Genomic DNA, 16,583 nt, shown 5'->3' with positions numbered 1-16,583 from the left:
ACTTATCTTCTTTGTATTTCAAAGAAATGCAACTGTACCCTAGCATTTTGGTTGGTGGTTAAGAGGTAAGTGGCTATGCTATTCAAGTGTTACAGATTTTGGTCATAGCCCCTTTCAGTTTGCCCTTTTAATTCTCTCCATATACAGTAGTACCTCTTCCTGCCCCAGCCCCTCATCATTTTAGCTACATCCTCTTGAGTTATCTGTCAGTTGCCAGGGTTTCTGGTACCCTTCTCACTGACATCCCAATTTGACTTGGTTGGCCATTTTGGCCCACATCAGTACAGTGCACCAGCATTTCCAGAGAACCATATTTAATGACTCTCAGGTTCTCGAGCTCTTGATTTTGTTTTTTTAGGCTGTAATCTTTTTTATTTTTTTATTGTTGTAGTTTAAATGAAGTTTACATTTTAAGTTAGTCTCCCATACAAAAACTTATACATTGTTATGTGACTCTAATTGCTCTCCCCATACTGTGACAGCACACTCCGCCTTTCCACCCGATTCCCCATGTCCATTCAACCAGCTCTTAACCCTCTCTGCCTTCTCATCTCACCTCCAGACAGAAGCTGCCCGTTTAGTCTCTTGTATCTACTTGAGGTAAGAGGCATGCTCCTCACGAGTATCACTTTATGTCCCACAGTCCAGTCCAATCCCTGTCTGAAGAGTTGGCCTCAGAAATTGTTTTAGTTCTGGGCTGATAAGAGAATCCAGGGGCCGTGCTTTCTGGGGTTCCTCCAGTCTCAGCCAGACCATTAAAGTCTGGTCTTTTTACTAGAATTTGTGTTCTGCACCCCACCTTTCTGCTGCTCCATCAGGGACTCTCTGTTGTGTTCCCTGTCAGGGCAGTCATTGGTGATAGCCAGCCACCATCTAGTTCTTCTGGTCTCAGGCTGATGAAGTCTCTGGTTTATGTGGCCCTTTCTGTCTCTTGGGCTACTACTTTCCTTGTGTCTTTGGTGTTCTTCATTCTTCTTTACTCTAGGTGGTTGGTACCAATTGATGCATCTTAGACGGCTGCTTGCAAGCTTTTAAGACCTCAGACGCCACTCACCAACGTAGGATGCAGAACATTTTCTTAATAAGCTGTTATACCAGTTGACCTAGATGTCTCCTGAAAGCATGGGCCCCAGACCCCCAGCCCTGCTACTCTGTCCCTCAAAGTGTTTGATTGTATTCAGGAAACTTCTTAGTTTTGGTTTAGTCCAGTTGTGCTGACTTCCCTTGTAGTGTGTGCCGTCCTTCCCTTCACCTAATTCTTATCTACTATCTAGTTAGTAAATAACCCTCACCCTCCCTGCCCACCCTTGTAACCATCAAAGAATATTTTCTTGAGTTCTTAGAATAGTGGTCTATACAATATTTGTCCTTCTGTGACTAAATTCACTCAGCATAATGACCTCCAGATTCCTCCCTGTTACGTTTCACGGCTTCATCGTTGTTCTTTATCGTTGCATAGCATAGTAGTCCATTGTGTGGATATACCATAATTTGTTTATCTATTCGTCCACTGATGGGCACCTAGGTTGTTTCCATCTTTTTGCTGTTGTGAACAGTGCTGCAGTGAACATGGGTGTGCATATATCTATTCGTGTGATGGTTCTTATTTCTCTAGGATATATTCCAAGGAGTGGGATAGCTGGATTGTATGGTACTTCTATTTCTAGTTTTTTAAGGAAGCACCAAATCGATTTCCAAAGTGGTTGTACCATTTTACATTCCCACCAACAGTGTGTAAGTGTTCCATTCTCTCCACAAGCTGTCCAGCATTTATTATTTTGTGTTTGGATTAATGCTAGCCTGGTTGAGGTGAGATGATATCTCATTGTAGTTTTGATCTGCATTTCTCTAATTGCTAATGATCATGGAGCTCTTGATTTTGTGATCGTTCCCCAGAAAATTCATTATCTTGTACTTTCCCACACGAACATCTATTTCTTGTCTACCCAGTCGCGTGCTCGTGGACTTGAAAGATCTTCCTGTAGTCTAGCTCCTTGCGTTGGCTCTTTATCTCCAGTTTCTTTCCAGGAGAGTTTGTATCTCCCCAAACATTAAGCTTTCATAGTAGACTCCCTTTCCTTCAGCCTTCTCACAAAAGATGTTAAAGATGCCTAGCCTGCGCACCAGTCTCTGGGAACCTTACTTTTTTAAGTTACTCCACTGATTCAATAAATATTTAACATCTGCTTTGCACAAGGCCCTAAGCAAATTACTATCTCCTTATCCTCTAAATTTTATTTTTTTTTAATTTAATGTGGAATTTCTTCAAACTTTTCAAATTGACTTTTACTACTAGGGTCACCTGTATACCTACTGCCTTCCTCAAAAAATGCTAATACATAAATAATAGAATCTCTAGAGTTGGAAACAGCCCAAAGTTCTAATCCAATCTTCTACTCAGTACAAAATTTCCTTAACATTTCTAATAGCTTGTTTAGGCATGTTGTGTTCAGACAGGTCATTCCATTTGGGACTGCACTGATGTTAAAAAGCTCCTCCTGATATTGAGCTGAAATATACCTGTCTTCCCACTGGTCTTAGTTCTGCTCTAATCCCGCCTGCCTCGGTCATTTGAAGAAAACTCCTCCCAAATCCTTTATGGTCTTTTCTTTAACATACATACAGCATGATTTCCAGACCCTTTACCAAAAAAACAGGGTGCTAGAAGCACTCATAATACTCTGAATGCTGGATTAATGCTAGCCTTGTTGGGGGGAGATGATATCTCATTGTAGTTTTAATCTGCATTTCTCTAATGGCTAATGATCCCTATGATTAGAGAGACCATTTCCTCTAGAAACCATTTTTTCCCCCTAGAGGTACACTGTGTTCCCTAAATACTCCTCCAGCTTGGTGAAATTCCTTAGTCTTTATCACCACAGCTCATCTGAAGAAGCTTTTCTTACAAACAGTGGTCATATTTGCAAAGTACACATATTGTTCAGCACTCTCATTTAGTCATCCTGTGTATCTTCATAACTCTTGGGTGGATGCATCCTAATTCTAGAAATGTATCTATATATAATCTTGATTAAACATTTGGTGAATTAACCAACTTACCCATTTTAAGAACTACTTGGAATGAGAACTTGTTTTCTTAGAAAAAACAATTTGTCCATATTGTCTTTTTCGCCTTCGTGTACCATTTGGGCCTCTTATTAAGGGTCCTCTAGATCCTAATACTGCTGGTTAGTTTCCTCCCTATAAACGTGTTTCCATATTAAAATATTTAGGACGTCACCTGGCACATAGCAAATGTTGTGTGTTATTGTTATTATATGAAGGACTTCCTCTGTGGGTTATGGAGGTCCTTGCAAGGTGTGCCTTAAAATTCCCCGTTTTGCCTGATTTTGACCTTGCATACTTTTGGGGCGTCTGTTTTTTGTGAAAGGTGACCTTTTCCCTCCAGTGACCTTTCTGGGCTTGCCAGTAGTGACACAGCTTTTCACGGCAGCTGCCATCTTTTATTCTGGACACATTTTTCCTGAAATTCCAGGAAGGTGGGTGACATTGTCACTTTTTACTCTAGTATCTTATAAATTTTCCACATTTGCCTAAAAAGCTCCCCTGTGGTAACAAGACTTCTCATGATCTCAAAAATTACTCCCAAGACTAGCTTAGCTTGGTTCAAAAGCAGACTGTTTCTCTCAAAATATCATTTTCAAATCAGACTTTTGGATGATACATTCTTTACAGTATGCAGGGGCCTAAAAAATCTCTTCAAGAAGCATCTCTGGTATTGTGAAGCAAGCTCTTTAGAAACCCACAGCAAAACACCACCTACTCCAGTCTGCCACCAAACATGAACAAATTCTGCTGCTAATCAGATTTTCCCTTGTGAGCTGGTTCCTGAGGTCTTCAGATCTGTGCAATGAAATTATTTATTGTTTTAATACTGAACAGACATTGGTGTCCTAGAGAGGAACCATAAATACAACTGAAATCTGGTGCTGTGATGAAGAAGTAAACTAGCATTAATAAGGTTTGACTTTTCTTTTCAGAAAGTCGAGTGCACCTATAACAAAAGTTAAGCAATTTAAATTTGCATTCTAATGTTAAAATTGCTAATCTAGCAGAACTGCATTAACTGAGTATGTCTAATTCTTACCTCTCTCCAAAAACAATTCTATAAATCTTTTCTTTAGAAAGGATTGTTAATAAGTGACAAAGCACTGTGATTTAGTAATAAAAAGCTCCTTTCAACCAAATCGTAATAGTCTTCCTTTGGGTTTTTTTCTTGGCTTCGTTGATACACCCTCCTCACAGCAAATTTTCACTCATTATTTGGGCTCTACAGGCTTATTAAGCCGAGGAGAAAAACAGACTGGGAGATTCTAACATAAAGTAAATTTATTAAATTAAATCTTGAAAATATGCATGATGGTATTGGGGCAGAATGTTCTTTTTTCATCAAGATACTCTCCAGAAGAGGAGTGTTCATTTGCTTGCAAAGGCCATGATCTGTTCCTGGAGAAAAAGGAAGCAAAGTGAGTGGTGAGCTGACATTGTAAGGTGTGACAACTCAATATATCTGCAGGATCCAAAGAGGGCAGGTGGAGAAAATTCATTAAAATGAAATATCCAAAAGCCGAAAGTCCCATATGGAGATTCTCCCTGCAAGAGTCCCTGCACTGTCTCAGCTAAAAAAAAAAAAAAAAAGTCTTTAAATGGGAATTTCTCAAGGGAGTAGTTAGCTAAGCAGCAAAAGGAGTTTAAGCATCTTTATCTTTAAAAATCCCTATTCACTACTTTGAAGCCCTTCCTGTATATAAAGCCATTGCTCAGATGTGGGCCCTATCACCAACAAGCCCTGCAAGTACTTATTTGTTTATAACTACTACAGAAAGTACGCAGTTGAAGATGATAATTTTACAGCCAAGAAAATGAATTCAGAGATAATTAAGAGTTGTTTGCAAAATGTTTCCCAGTGAGCAAGCCAGATCTTGGAGAGCCATGAGATTCTCCTTACTTTGAGTGGAGATACTGCATTTGTGGCCTGCAAACCCCATGTCCTTAGCAGCACAACTGGAGTGGCACTGGTGGAATAGAGCCTTTTGAGTAAGTCTGTAGCAGCCAGAAGAGCAGTGTTGTGACGCTGTCTGTCTGTTTCATAACCTGTGAGGTGGCTCATGCTCCCTGGAAAGAGGAAAAGTTAAATCCTTTATCCAATAATAAAGTTTCTTCTCTCTTCCCTCTCCTGGCAAGCTAAATATGTTTTTATGCCTACCCCATCTTGTTACTGAGAGGACTATTTTGGGCTCCTGATCTTTCCTAACTATGTGACCCCTGGATACTTCTCTAAGGTACCTGGATTCTTACCTAAATCTTTCCCATTGAAGGCTGCAGTACTGAGGTGATGGACCAAGCTGGAGATGTCCCCAAAGCCCATGTTGACACCTTGTCCTGCAAGCGGATGGACTCTGTGGGCTGCATCCCTAAGAATAAAGCAGAGTTCAGGTGGTCTCCAGCAGCAGAGCGAGGAGGGAGCAGGCCTACACTGTGATTATCTTACCCAATGAGTGCCACCCGAGGCCGGACGTACTCAGCAGCATGTCCCAGCCCAAGAGGAAACAGTACCCGGCTTTTGGCATCCACTCTGGCTACACTTGGGGGCAGCTGTCGAGCTGAGACTTTAGAGGGCTTCAGAAGGGCAATAGCATGTTGCAACATGGTGCCAACTGAGTCAACGAAGTCCGTGTGGTTAGCATCACTCCACTGAATAGCAACAGCCACAAAACAAGGTAAAATTTGCTTAGCAGGGAATTAAAAATTCAACAAAACCCTTTTTTATAACCAAAGCCACCTAACATGCCTAAACTGAGCTGGGCTGCAAATGACAAGCCCAAAATAGAATATAACACACACCTGCCATCACTCCCCACAGTACTTAGGATCAAGCTAAACGGCTCATGAGCTGGCCCCTGCCTAACTCTGAGCTTCACCTTTCACTAGTCCCCACCCTCAGTAACTACGTGCCAGCTACAACGTAGTTCCATACGTGACCATCCTCTTGCCTCTGGGACTCCCCTCTGCTTAGAATGTCCACCCACTCGTATTTCACCAGGATAACACCTCTGAGTATCCAGATGTTACCTCTTTTTGGAAACTTCCCCACAATCTTCTATGCTCCCACAGCATCCTACACATAGTTCTGTCACTGTGCTGAAATTGTTATTTATACATCTTTTCCTTCACTTGACTATGAGCTTCCTGAAAGCAGGGACTGTGTCTCCTTTGTATCTCCAGAGCCTGCTATGTAGAAGGCACTCATAACTGCTGAATGGATGAATGCACTGCAGAGGTCCCAGGCCTAGGCCAGGAATATGTGCTAAATGACCCAGAGAGGGGCAGCATTCACCATTTAGCTTGGAATCCACTTTATATGTTCAGTTCCTTTTATCCTTGTTGCTACTACAGAGCACTGGAGCTTAAGTTCTTCACTATAAATTGGATATGAAATCATTAGTGAAGAAATCATTAAAAGCGTAGGCTCTAGGGCCAGCTTGATTTCAAAACCCAGCATTGCCACTAGCTTTATGACCTCAGGCAAGTTACCTAAACTCTGTAAATGAGGATACTAATAGTACCCACCTCAAAGGTTTACTGAATTAAATAAATCCACGCAAAACTCTAAAGAACCTGGCATACAGTAAGCACTCAATAAATGTTACTACTTATTAGTGAATTTAGATGTATGTGGTATTTAGGCTAAAAAACCTGGCACCCATCATTACCTAAAGGCTGTGTCTACTCCAGAATAATTACTACCATTTGTTGAGCACCTACGATGTACTAGGTATGTTCCAGGCATTTTACACAAATTCTCACATTGTAAATGTCTGTTAAATCCTGAGAGGTAGGTGATTTAGTCCCATTTTTCAGATTAACAGGTGGCACCAATAGCAGAACGTATGTCTATCTACAAAGCTTACTCTTAAACTCCCTGCTGCAATGTGCTCAGCCCCTCCCTGGGGACACTTCCAATGGATCAGGTTTCAAAGGCTCAGGTACCTGGGACCTAATAGATCTGCTCAAAATTATTGAAGTATTACAGCTTCAAATACAAAAAGACCAAAGCTAACCACAACCTGGACAGCTCTGTGTCAGTCAGCATAAACAGCAGCCCACAACCCTCAAAAAAACAGACTAGTTATTAACTTCTATTGTTTTGTGTTCTCCTGAATGCCCTCCTCTATGTAATCCAGATCAAGTGTTACAAAGGGGCAGTCATTTGGTTATGCCTTTTTCCTTACTCAAAACCACCTTTCTGTATCTATCCCTGCAACCAGCATCAGCTGGACAAGGTGATACTCACAAAGGCAGAGTTAACAGCATCCACAAACTGTTCCTCATCCATGCTGACCAGCTCTGCTGCATGTTTATGGGATGTAGACCAAACCAGGGAACTCAAGGTGTCTGAAAGCTGTGTCAAAACAAGAGCATCAATAATAAGTGCTAAAATTCTTTTGTACTTGAGACGTCTCAAGCAAGAAGGGAAACAAAGCTAGGCTGGGCATATTTGCTTGAAACCAGAAATAGGCTGAGAGAAGGTGAAGTCCTAAAAGAGGAAGGCTGGATCTGAAAGCATGCTAGCCAGAAGGACCTCTTACCGGAAGTAGAGCAATGGGCCCAGAGGGAAGAAATCTCTGCCAAGCTACATTGTTTTCTGTGGCCTACAACAAAATGGAGAAAAGCTCTTGTAAGAAGTGCCTCGTGCCTATCAAACATGAACAGAGTCCCCAGATGCTATCAGGATCTTACCTCTGATAAATGCAGAGTAGCCACAACAGCACACTGGTCATAGTTCCAGCTAATATTCTGGATTCCAGCAGCCTGCCGTACTCCTGACTTGTGACCATCTGCACCGATCTGCATGGAGACCAGAGCCTGCTAAGTCTTATAACCTCTTCATAAATGAAATTGCGCCAGAAGTTGGTCTCTGCCTCCTAGGGATTTCTCTAGTACCAACTACTGGCAAGTCCTTTTGTGGCAGGCAACTTTTTATCATGCTGCCTCACTCATAGCCCCTAATGGGGTAGGGAAGCCCTACATAGGTGACCCCAGCCTCCGCTAACAGAGCCAAAGTGGATGTTTACCCCTAAGAGGTACCAGCCTTAGGTTAAACTCAGCCAGAGTCTCTTGATATTTGAACTAGAAAGCAATAAAGAAAGTTTCAGTCTAGTGGGGGCACTGCAGCAGAACAGTCTGATGTAAGGTTAGGAACAGCTACCATGTAAAAGAGAGAGAGAAATGAGAAGTGGACAGAGAAGAGTGACCATGGGACTTCTGAGACGGGACGAGAACAGCCTCAATTCCCAACACTCTGGCTCCTGTCCCTGGGATGCCTGCCTATCCTTTACTTCCTGACCTAAGATGGCCCATGAGACTGCTTCCTGTACACAATTTACAACAAGCCCATCTTAACTTGAGCTGGTTTGAGGAGTCTGGTCCCTATTAACCAAAAGCCTTGCCTAAAATTAACTTACAGGGAAGAAGTGAGGGGAGTGCTGACACACTGAGGGGACGAAACAAGCTGTGTATAAACTGTTGAATGGGAAACTAATTTGCTCTGTAAACTGTCACCTAAACCATAATAAAATGTTCCAATAAATAAATAAATAAAATTAACTTTTAAACTATAGTTTAGACCTAAAACTTGAGGCCCTAGAGTCTAGGATAAGATGTGGCTATGCAAGACCCCTGGCAGAAATAAGAATCTTCAACTACCAACAGTTTGGTCTGGAGGGTGCTGCCATCACCTAGGGTAATCTGAACCCAAGGGCTGGAGTCTGCCATGGAAAATGGATAAGGCCAGGTATAGCCGACCGCGCTGCTTCTGTAGAGAACCGTCACTCGGTCTGGGGAGGTCAGAAGAGAAACAACAAACCATTAGAAAGGTGGCCCATACAAACGGAAAAAAGTCATGACTAAACCTGAAGCAAGGTTTCAGGGCAGCTGTCTCTCGTCATTCACTCCCAAACAAGAAAGTAAGATGTAAAAAATAACTCATGTGATCAATGCTATGGTCTGAAACTACAGATGAATCAGTATCAATTAAAAAAAAAAGAAAAGCATTTAAGCTCTCACTGAACCATCAGCCCCCACTAGGCACTCTTTCTTCCCATCTTCAGGCTCCTGCTCCTCTAGTTTCATGCTGTGTCTAAAGGCACCCCACGTGCTTTCAGAATAGCTTGAACGGAGCACCATGGGCTCAAACAAGCTTGTGATTTCAAAAGATTTTTCTTCCCACTGGAAATCATTTTATTTTTCTGATCATAAAAATAATATGCTCATTGTAAAAATATGGACAATAAAGAAAGGTTTAAAGGGGCAAACAAAAATCACCCTTAATCACCCTTACCCACCCAGGGAAAACCAGTTAAAACTTAGATGTATAGCTTTCTAGGCAATTTCCTATGTATGTATATGCATACCTATGCATGCCCCCCTACACACACATACAAGTGGGATCATATGACACATACTTTTTTTCACCAACACATTATGAGACATTTTCTTAAGTGACTAAATAATAGATCGAAATGGCCTTTAAAAGTTGTATGGTATTTCATCACGAGAACTACAATGCCATATCAAAAAGCGTTTCAGTTGCTTCTAATTTTTTCCTCTCTAGAACAGCCCGGAGATATTTGTAAATCATATATCTGATAAGGAACTTATTTCCAGAATATGTAAAGAACTCTTATAACTTAAAAATAAAAAGACAAACACTCCAATTAAAAAATAGGCAAAAGATCTGAATAGACATTTCTTCAAAAAAGATATACAAATGGCCAATAAGCACATGAAAAGATACTCAACATTATTAGTCATCAGGAAAATGCAAATCAAAACCACAACAATACCACTTCATACCCACTAGGCTGGCAATAATCAAAAAGTCCAATAGTAACAAATGTTACTATTGGATGTGGAGGATGTGGAGAAATCAGAATCCTTTGACGCTGCTGGTGGGAATGTAAAATGGTGCAGCCACTGTGGAAAAACAGTGTAGCAGTTTCTCAAATGTTAAACAGCATTATTATATGACCCAGAAATTTCACTCCTAAATATCTACCCAGGAGAAATGCAAACATATGTCCACACAAAAACTTGTATATGAATTTTCACAACATTATTCACAAGACCCAAAAAGTGGAAAAACCCAAATGTCCATCAATTGATGAACAGATAACAAAACGTGGTATACCCACACAATGGAATACTATCCATCAATAAAAAGGAATGAAGTACTGATACATGATCCAACATGGATGAATCTCAAAAATATTTTGCTCAGTGAAAGAAGTTATACAGAAGTTATACTGTATGATTCCGTTTACATGAAATATCCAGACAAATCTATAGAGACAGAAAGTCAATTAGTAGTTGCCAGGGGCTGGGAATGGGAATGGGAAATGACTGTCAACGGGCAGGAGGTTTCTTCTGAGGTGATGGAAATGTTCTAAAATTGTATTGTGGTGAATGTTGCCCAACTCTGTAAAAATACTAAAAATCAATGAATTGTATACTTAAAATGGGTGCATTTTATGGTATGTAAATTACACCTCAATAAGTTGTAAAAAACAAAAAAGGACAACCTTGAGATAAGCAACAGAGGGTTTCTTTATGGTGAACATTCAGTATCTATAAGTCCTAGAATAATTCTAAGGCATTAGAATTATTTTGACCTCCCAGAGAGTAAAAGGAAGATGGACGAGATGAGCACCTCACCAGACACGGCCTCCAGCTGCTTAGTGAGAGCGTGCATGATGACATCATTCTCCACGATATAGCCCATGTCATCTAAATTATCCTTATCAAACATTATCAGGGCCTCTGAGCAAGCGTCCCACACCTGGAAGCACCAAGGGAAAGTTTCCATTATAACCCAAGAAAAAAGAAATGCCACTTCAATCAGAAACTGGGCATTGCTTTCCTGAGTGACAGCAGCAGAAAATCACAATTTGTCAGCCCCTCTGGCAGGAGATACAAGGTGAGAAGAAAATTTTGAGACTCCTTCCCTCCCTCCTGCTTCCTTATACTGAATGTGAACTTTCCTGCCACATTCACAGAAAATCTAGTGAATGTGGACTCCATTATCTTAACACAAGACAGACCAAGATAATCTCACCAAAAGCAATAAAGATAAAGGAGGCACCTGCATTCGCCGGAAGGCCCTGTGTCTCATGTTGCAGATGTGGTCCCAGGCACCAAAACCTACAAAAGAAAAGCTCAGAGCAACCTCATGGGGACCCATGTCCCTCCTGGGCTCCTGTTTGTCCCTCCATCCTATTAGGTAAAAGGTTGTTCTCCATTAACAGGAAAATACTGTCCACTTTTATCCTGTTTAATGCTAGGAGCTAAGCTCCTCTGTTCCCCAGTTCCAGATTGAAAAGTGTGAAAAAAAAGACTTAACTTTCATGAACAAAACCATCAAATCATATTAAAGTGGGGAAATAAAAAAAGAAAGCAAACCCATATTGTTCATCTTTTTCTTCATCACCATCTTCAATGTCACGATGAGGTTGTAACTTTATCAACATGAAATTACAAACCCTCTGGATAATGATTTTTTTTTAACTCTTCATGGCATTGAAAAGATATATTTATTGAGCACCAACTAGGTGCCAGATAAAATTCTAGGAACTAGGCACAAACGGGAAAACCAAAGTCCCTGCCCTTCTGTAGCTGACATTCTAGTTGGAGAGATGGACAATAAAAAACACATAATATAATGTCAGGTAGTAGTAAGTGTTATGAAGAAAAATAAAGCAGAAGAGGCTAGAGAGTGATGGAAAAGTTTGGTTTTAGGTACAGTGGTTTTAGATAGGATGGCCCAAGGCGGTAACATTTGGGCAGGACCTAAAGACAATTTGTTAAATGTTTCCATGTGTACAAGTCCATCTACATCCCAAAACCATTTAGCATGTAGGCTCCCTAACTCCCTGGAGGGCTCTCTAACTCTAGGAATGAAGAACATGCTACTATTAGAAGTGTATGGTCATAGTTCACATAGTTTCAGTTCCATCAATTCATAATGACCCAACATCACAAATGAAGTCTGTGATATACTCACATTTCCCAAGAATGTCTTCCCTTGACTGGGAATTGGAACATTAACTATTTTTGGAGTCCTCGTCTTCAACTATGAGCCAGACTACTAAACGTGGGCCCTCCTCTCCCCTCTCTCCCCACCCACCAAATGCTCTGAGCTCCACTTTATGAGATCCACTGAAAAGTCACGTGAGAAAGGAGATTGGTTCTAAGAAAGAGAATCTTCTACTCACTACTGAGAAGGGTTGCAGAGCCAGGGGAAATGGAGCTGACCCTGTTGCTGTAAGTTTCTGGCAATTTCTCCAATACTTTCTTTGGACCTGCTTCTAGCAAAAGGATTTTCTTGTCACAAAAGTGAGTATCATATCCTAAAAACAAACAAAAAAAGCAACGTATTATTTTAGGAAAATCAAAAGTTTATTCTCTTTCCCATTTTCAAGAGAAGTAACAGGTGTTTAACTAATTCCTTAGCCCTTAGGATACATACTTTTTACAGGGAAAATTAAAACTAAACACCATGCAGAATCCTAAGCAATAATAGATACTGCCATTTCAGCCATGTGAACTCCCCTAACCACAGCTGTAAGGCTTCTTCAGACACAGTCCTACACAGACCATGTGCAGAAAGGCAAATAATGGCAAAATTCTTAACAAATGGAATGTCCTAGAAAGGAAGAAGGAAGATTAGCATTTAGACACCAGATATTTCCAATCTTCAGAGTATTAAATCACTAAAAGTTACAAATGCTATACAACAGAAAAATAGAGTAAATAAGCAAACCTCATTGCAGCCTCAAGATCAAATCAAAGATAAAAATTAGAGTTTGTAAAAGAAAAAACGACCAAGAAATACATTAATCATATCTATAAAGCTGATCCTAAAACATCTGTAGAGGGAAATCAAGTGGGCTGGGGGCCCTCTGTTACTAGTTGACTGACTCTGCAGCACAAATGTGGTTCTGGTTGGTGGAGCGGAGAAAGCTACAGGCAAAAGAGAAGGGTGTGAGTTGCGGCTGCCAAGAATACAGAGAATACAAGAAAGAAACTAACAATTACGAGACAAAGAAAGATTACAGGTTTTATTCACTAATGATGACAAGAAAAACCACAAACCTTTACCCGCTCTTTCTTTGTATTTTAGAAGCTAAATGAGAAGAGAGGCACTATCATTACAACATATGATGTAGGAAGTATGAAACACAAAATGGGCTCCAGTCCAACAGGCAGAGAGAGGCACTAAACCCACCCAGGCGGCAGGTACCATCTTCCTGCACAGAAGCCCCTTGCTAGAAGTTTCTGCCGTGGAGACTAGGGGAGTGGACCTAGCTCTGCACAAGGAATACTACTTTTCAGTCCATTATACCTTCCCAGTGCTCACCCACCACCCTCTCCCTACTGATCCTTCTCATTCAAACCCCCTCCAGCCCCGCCCCACCCCGACTTCAGTTGCTTGTCCCTCTGGGGTGCTCCAATTCATTCTGCCTTCTGTTAGTTATTTACGAATCTTTTTCCATCTCGTGATTCTAAATTCCTTGGGGAGCAGGAACCATTTCTTCTCTTACAGCTAAATCCCCAGCAGCAAATGCTGTATCTCTTCAATCCAGAGTAGATACTCAACGCCTATTAGATGAGAGACTCCAGGAAATGAACATGAAAGAACTAGATTGCCAAACACATTATAAAATATTTTATAATAGCCAAGTTAAATATTTTATCCTTTATTTTTAAGCTATTTAACATAAAAAAAAAACTAATCTGAAAATCTAGAGGGCATTATGCTGAGTGAAATAAGCCACACAAAAGGATAAATATAGTATGAGACCACTATTATAAGAACTCAAGAAAAGATTTACACACAGAAAAAAAAAAAACAATCTTTGATGGTTACTAGGGAGGGGAAATCACTAACTAGATAGTAGGTAAGTGTTAACTTTGGTGAAAGGAAAGACAACACACAACATAGGCAAAGTCAGCACAACTTGACCAAGGCAACATCATAGAAACTTCCTGGCCACATCCTAACTGCCTGAGGGACCCAGTTACTGGGGCTGAGGGCTGGGGACTACGGTCTCAGGGGACATCTAGGTCAATTGGTATAACACAGTTCATAAAGAAAATGTTCTACATCTTCCTTTGGTCAGTAGTGTCTCGGGTCTTAAAAGCTTGCAAGTGGCCATCTAAGATACATCTATTGGTCCCATCCTTATCCGGAGCAAAGGAGAATGAAGAAAACCAAAGACACACACAATGAAACACAGCCTCCACTAGCCTGAGCCCAGAAGAACTAGATGCTGCCTGGCTACCAACACTGACTGCTCTGACAGGGATCACAATAGAAGGTTATGGACAGAGCGGGAGAAAAATGTAGAACAAAATTCAAATTCCAAAAAAAGACCAGACTTAGTGGTTTGACAGTGACTGTAGGAACCCCCAGATTATGGCCCCCGAATACCCTACTCAGAACTGAAGCCCTTCCTGAAGTCCATCTTTCAGCCAAAGATTAGACAGGCCTATAAAACAAACAATAACACACATGAGGAATAACAAGCATCAAGCATGCAAGACCAAATGGGCAACACCTGCCCAAAAGCAAAGACAAGAAGGCAGGAAGGGAAAGGAAACCTGAATGAATGGATACAGGGAACCCGAAGTGGAAAGCAGGAGAGTGCTGACACATTTCAGGGATTGTACCCAATGTCACAAAACAATCTGTATATAAATTTTTGAATGAGAAACTAATTTGTCCTGTAAACTTTTACCCAAAGCACAATAAAATTAAAAGGAAAAAAAAACCTAATCTGAGAAAAAATACTACAGAATATAACTTACTAAATAACAACGTGAGCAGGAGGTACAGATGTCTCAAACCCAAAACATAAAGTGAGTTTGAAGAATCAAGGAAACACTGCTGACTTATAGGAAAACATTAAGAGCCCACTGGAAGTTTTTCACTTTTAAAGCAGATATCTAAAATAAGTGGATGTTGAAATAAAAAGGTCAATATTATTCAGCAATAAAAAGAAATGCACTATCAAGCCATGAAAAGACGTGGAGGAAACTTAAATGCATAATGCTAAATGAAAGAATCCAGTCTGCAAAAGCTACTATATACCGAATCATACATACCGTATGACTCCAACTATATGACACTTTGAAAAAGGCAAAACTATAACCCATTGCTGTAGAGTTGATTCTGACTCATAGTGACCCTGTAGGACAAGGTAGAACTGCCCCCATAGAGTTTCCAAGGCTGTAATCTTTAAGGACGCTGACTGTCACGTCTTTCTCCTGAGGGGCAGCCGGGGGGTTCAAACCGCCGAGCTTTCGGTTAGCAGGTGAGTGCTTAACCACTGTGCCACCAGGGCTCCTCACATACTGTATGAATCCAACTATATGACATTTTGGAAAATGCAAAACTATAGAGGCAGTGAGAACATCAGTGGTTGCCAGTGGTTTGGGGGAGGGGAGAGGGATGAATAGGTGGAGCACAGGGGATTTTTAGGACAGTGAAACTATTCTTTATGATACTATAATGGTGGACACAAGACATTATGCATTTATCAATATGCACAGGACTGTACAACACAAATTATGAATCCTAAAGTGAACTACCAACTATAAATAATACTGTATCAATGTTGGTTCAACATTGTAACAAATGTACCACAGGCATGCAAGATGTTAATAGAAGAAACTGTGTGCAGGAAGGAGGGAGGCCTATGGGAATTCTCTGTACTTTCTGCACATTTTTTCTATAAACCTAAAACTGCTCTAAAAAACAGTCAATTAAAAAAAAAAAGAAAGGAAAAAAAGGTCGATTAGTATGTAAACTGTTGCAAAGAATATTCTTTGGGATACATGCTATAATGATAAAGGGGAGACATTAGCATGCACAAAAACCCAAGTAGGTAGTTTACTCACTCCCCACCCCATGCTCACACCACACCTGCCTATGAAGAGGCTGAGAATACCTGCACAAAGGCAAGGTGTCTCCATCTCACAATGTTCAGTCCCAATTGTTTTACAGCAAAAAAGCAGTAGCTTACTTACTGGATAAATTGCATAAAAGATTCCCACACCCTCCAGAGCGTCAATCTTCATATTTTCTACACTAAGTATTTTCTCTGAGGTTTTTAAGGAAATTAGCTGGTGTGTGAATGTTTCTTTTGTAAACCTACTTTGGTAGTTTTGACTGAGCACAGTGATTCTCACAACCTGGTGTATAATGCCCATGAGCTTTCTTTTGTAAGCAATAAAAAAAGAAAGGCTTACTTTACACTATATACCCTTTGGTACCTCTTGAATTTTCAATCTGTGCCTACTTTGGTTATTCAAAACCTAAAGCAACAACTACAACAACAAGAAAAGCAAGTGATTCTTAAATATACTCAGTCTGTGCTGTTTACCAACAGACACAAGGGTATGTAGTTAAACCTGTCAGAAACTTACCTCTGTCTCAAAAGACTTTGTATTAAACCCTGGCTTCATATCTTATAGTTATCCAGACCTAGGTGCACATTACTTAA

The 16,583-nt window shown here is 40.6% G+C and overlaps 1 protein-coding gene across 1 annotated transcript in view; it reads right to left on the bottom strand.

Moving 5' to 3' along the window:
* Positions 1–4,340: 4,340 nt before the first annotated feature.
* COQ6 (coenzyme Q6, monooxygenase) overlaps positions 4,341–16,583 on the bottom strand; it is a 14,754-nt gene continuing 2,511 nt past the window's right edge. Inside the window, exons 2-12 of the mRNA XM_004371030.1 lie at positions 12,291–12,425; positions 11,162–11,220; positions 10,735–10,858; positions 8,728–8,858; positions 7,762–7,869; positions 7,611–7,673; positions 7,316–7,423; positions 5,513–5,715; positions 5,320–5,435; positions 4,970–5,136; positions 4,341–4,467 (exon numbers count right to left, since the gene is read on the bottom strand). Coding sequence (XP_004371087.1) covers positions 4,438–4,467; positions 4,970–5,136; positions 5,320–5,435; positions 5,513–5,715; positions 7,316–7,423; positions 7,611–7,673; positions 7,762–7,869; positions 8,728–8,858; positions 10,735–10,858; positions 11,162–11,220; positions 12,291–12,425 — 1,244 coding nt within the window. The 3' untranslated portion in view covers positions 4,341–4,437. The remainder of the gene's footprint in view (positions 4,468–4,969; positions 5,137–5,319; positions 5,436–5,512; positions 5,716–7,315; positions 7,424–7,610; positions 7,674–7,761; positions 7,870–8,727; positions 8,859–10,734; positions 10,859–11,161; positions 11,221–12,290; positions 12,426–16,583) is intronic.

The sequence above is a fragment of the Trichechus manatus genome, unplaced genomic scaffold (genome assembly GCF_000243295.1).
Source record: "Trichechus manatus latirostris isolate Lorelei unplaced genomic scaffold, TriManLat1.0 scaffold00010, whole genome shotgun sequence".
NCBI lineage: Eukaryota > Metazoa > Chordata > Mammalia > Sirenia > Trichechidae > Trichechus > Trichechus manatus.
Note: the sequence above shows the minus strand (reverse complement) of the source record. Positions and strands in the feature narration are given on the sequence as shown.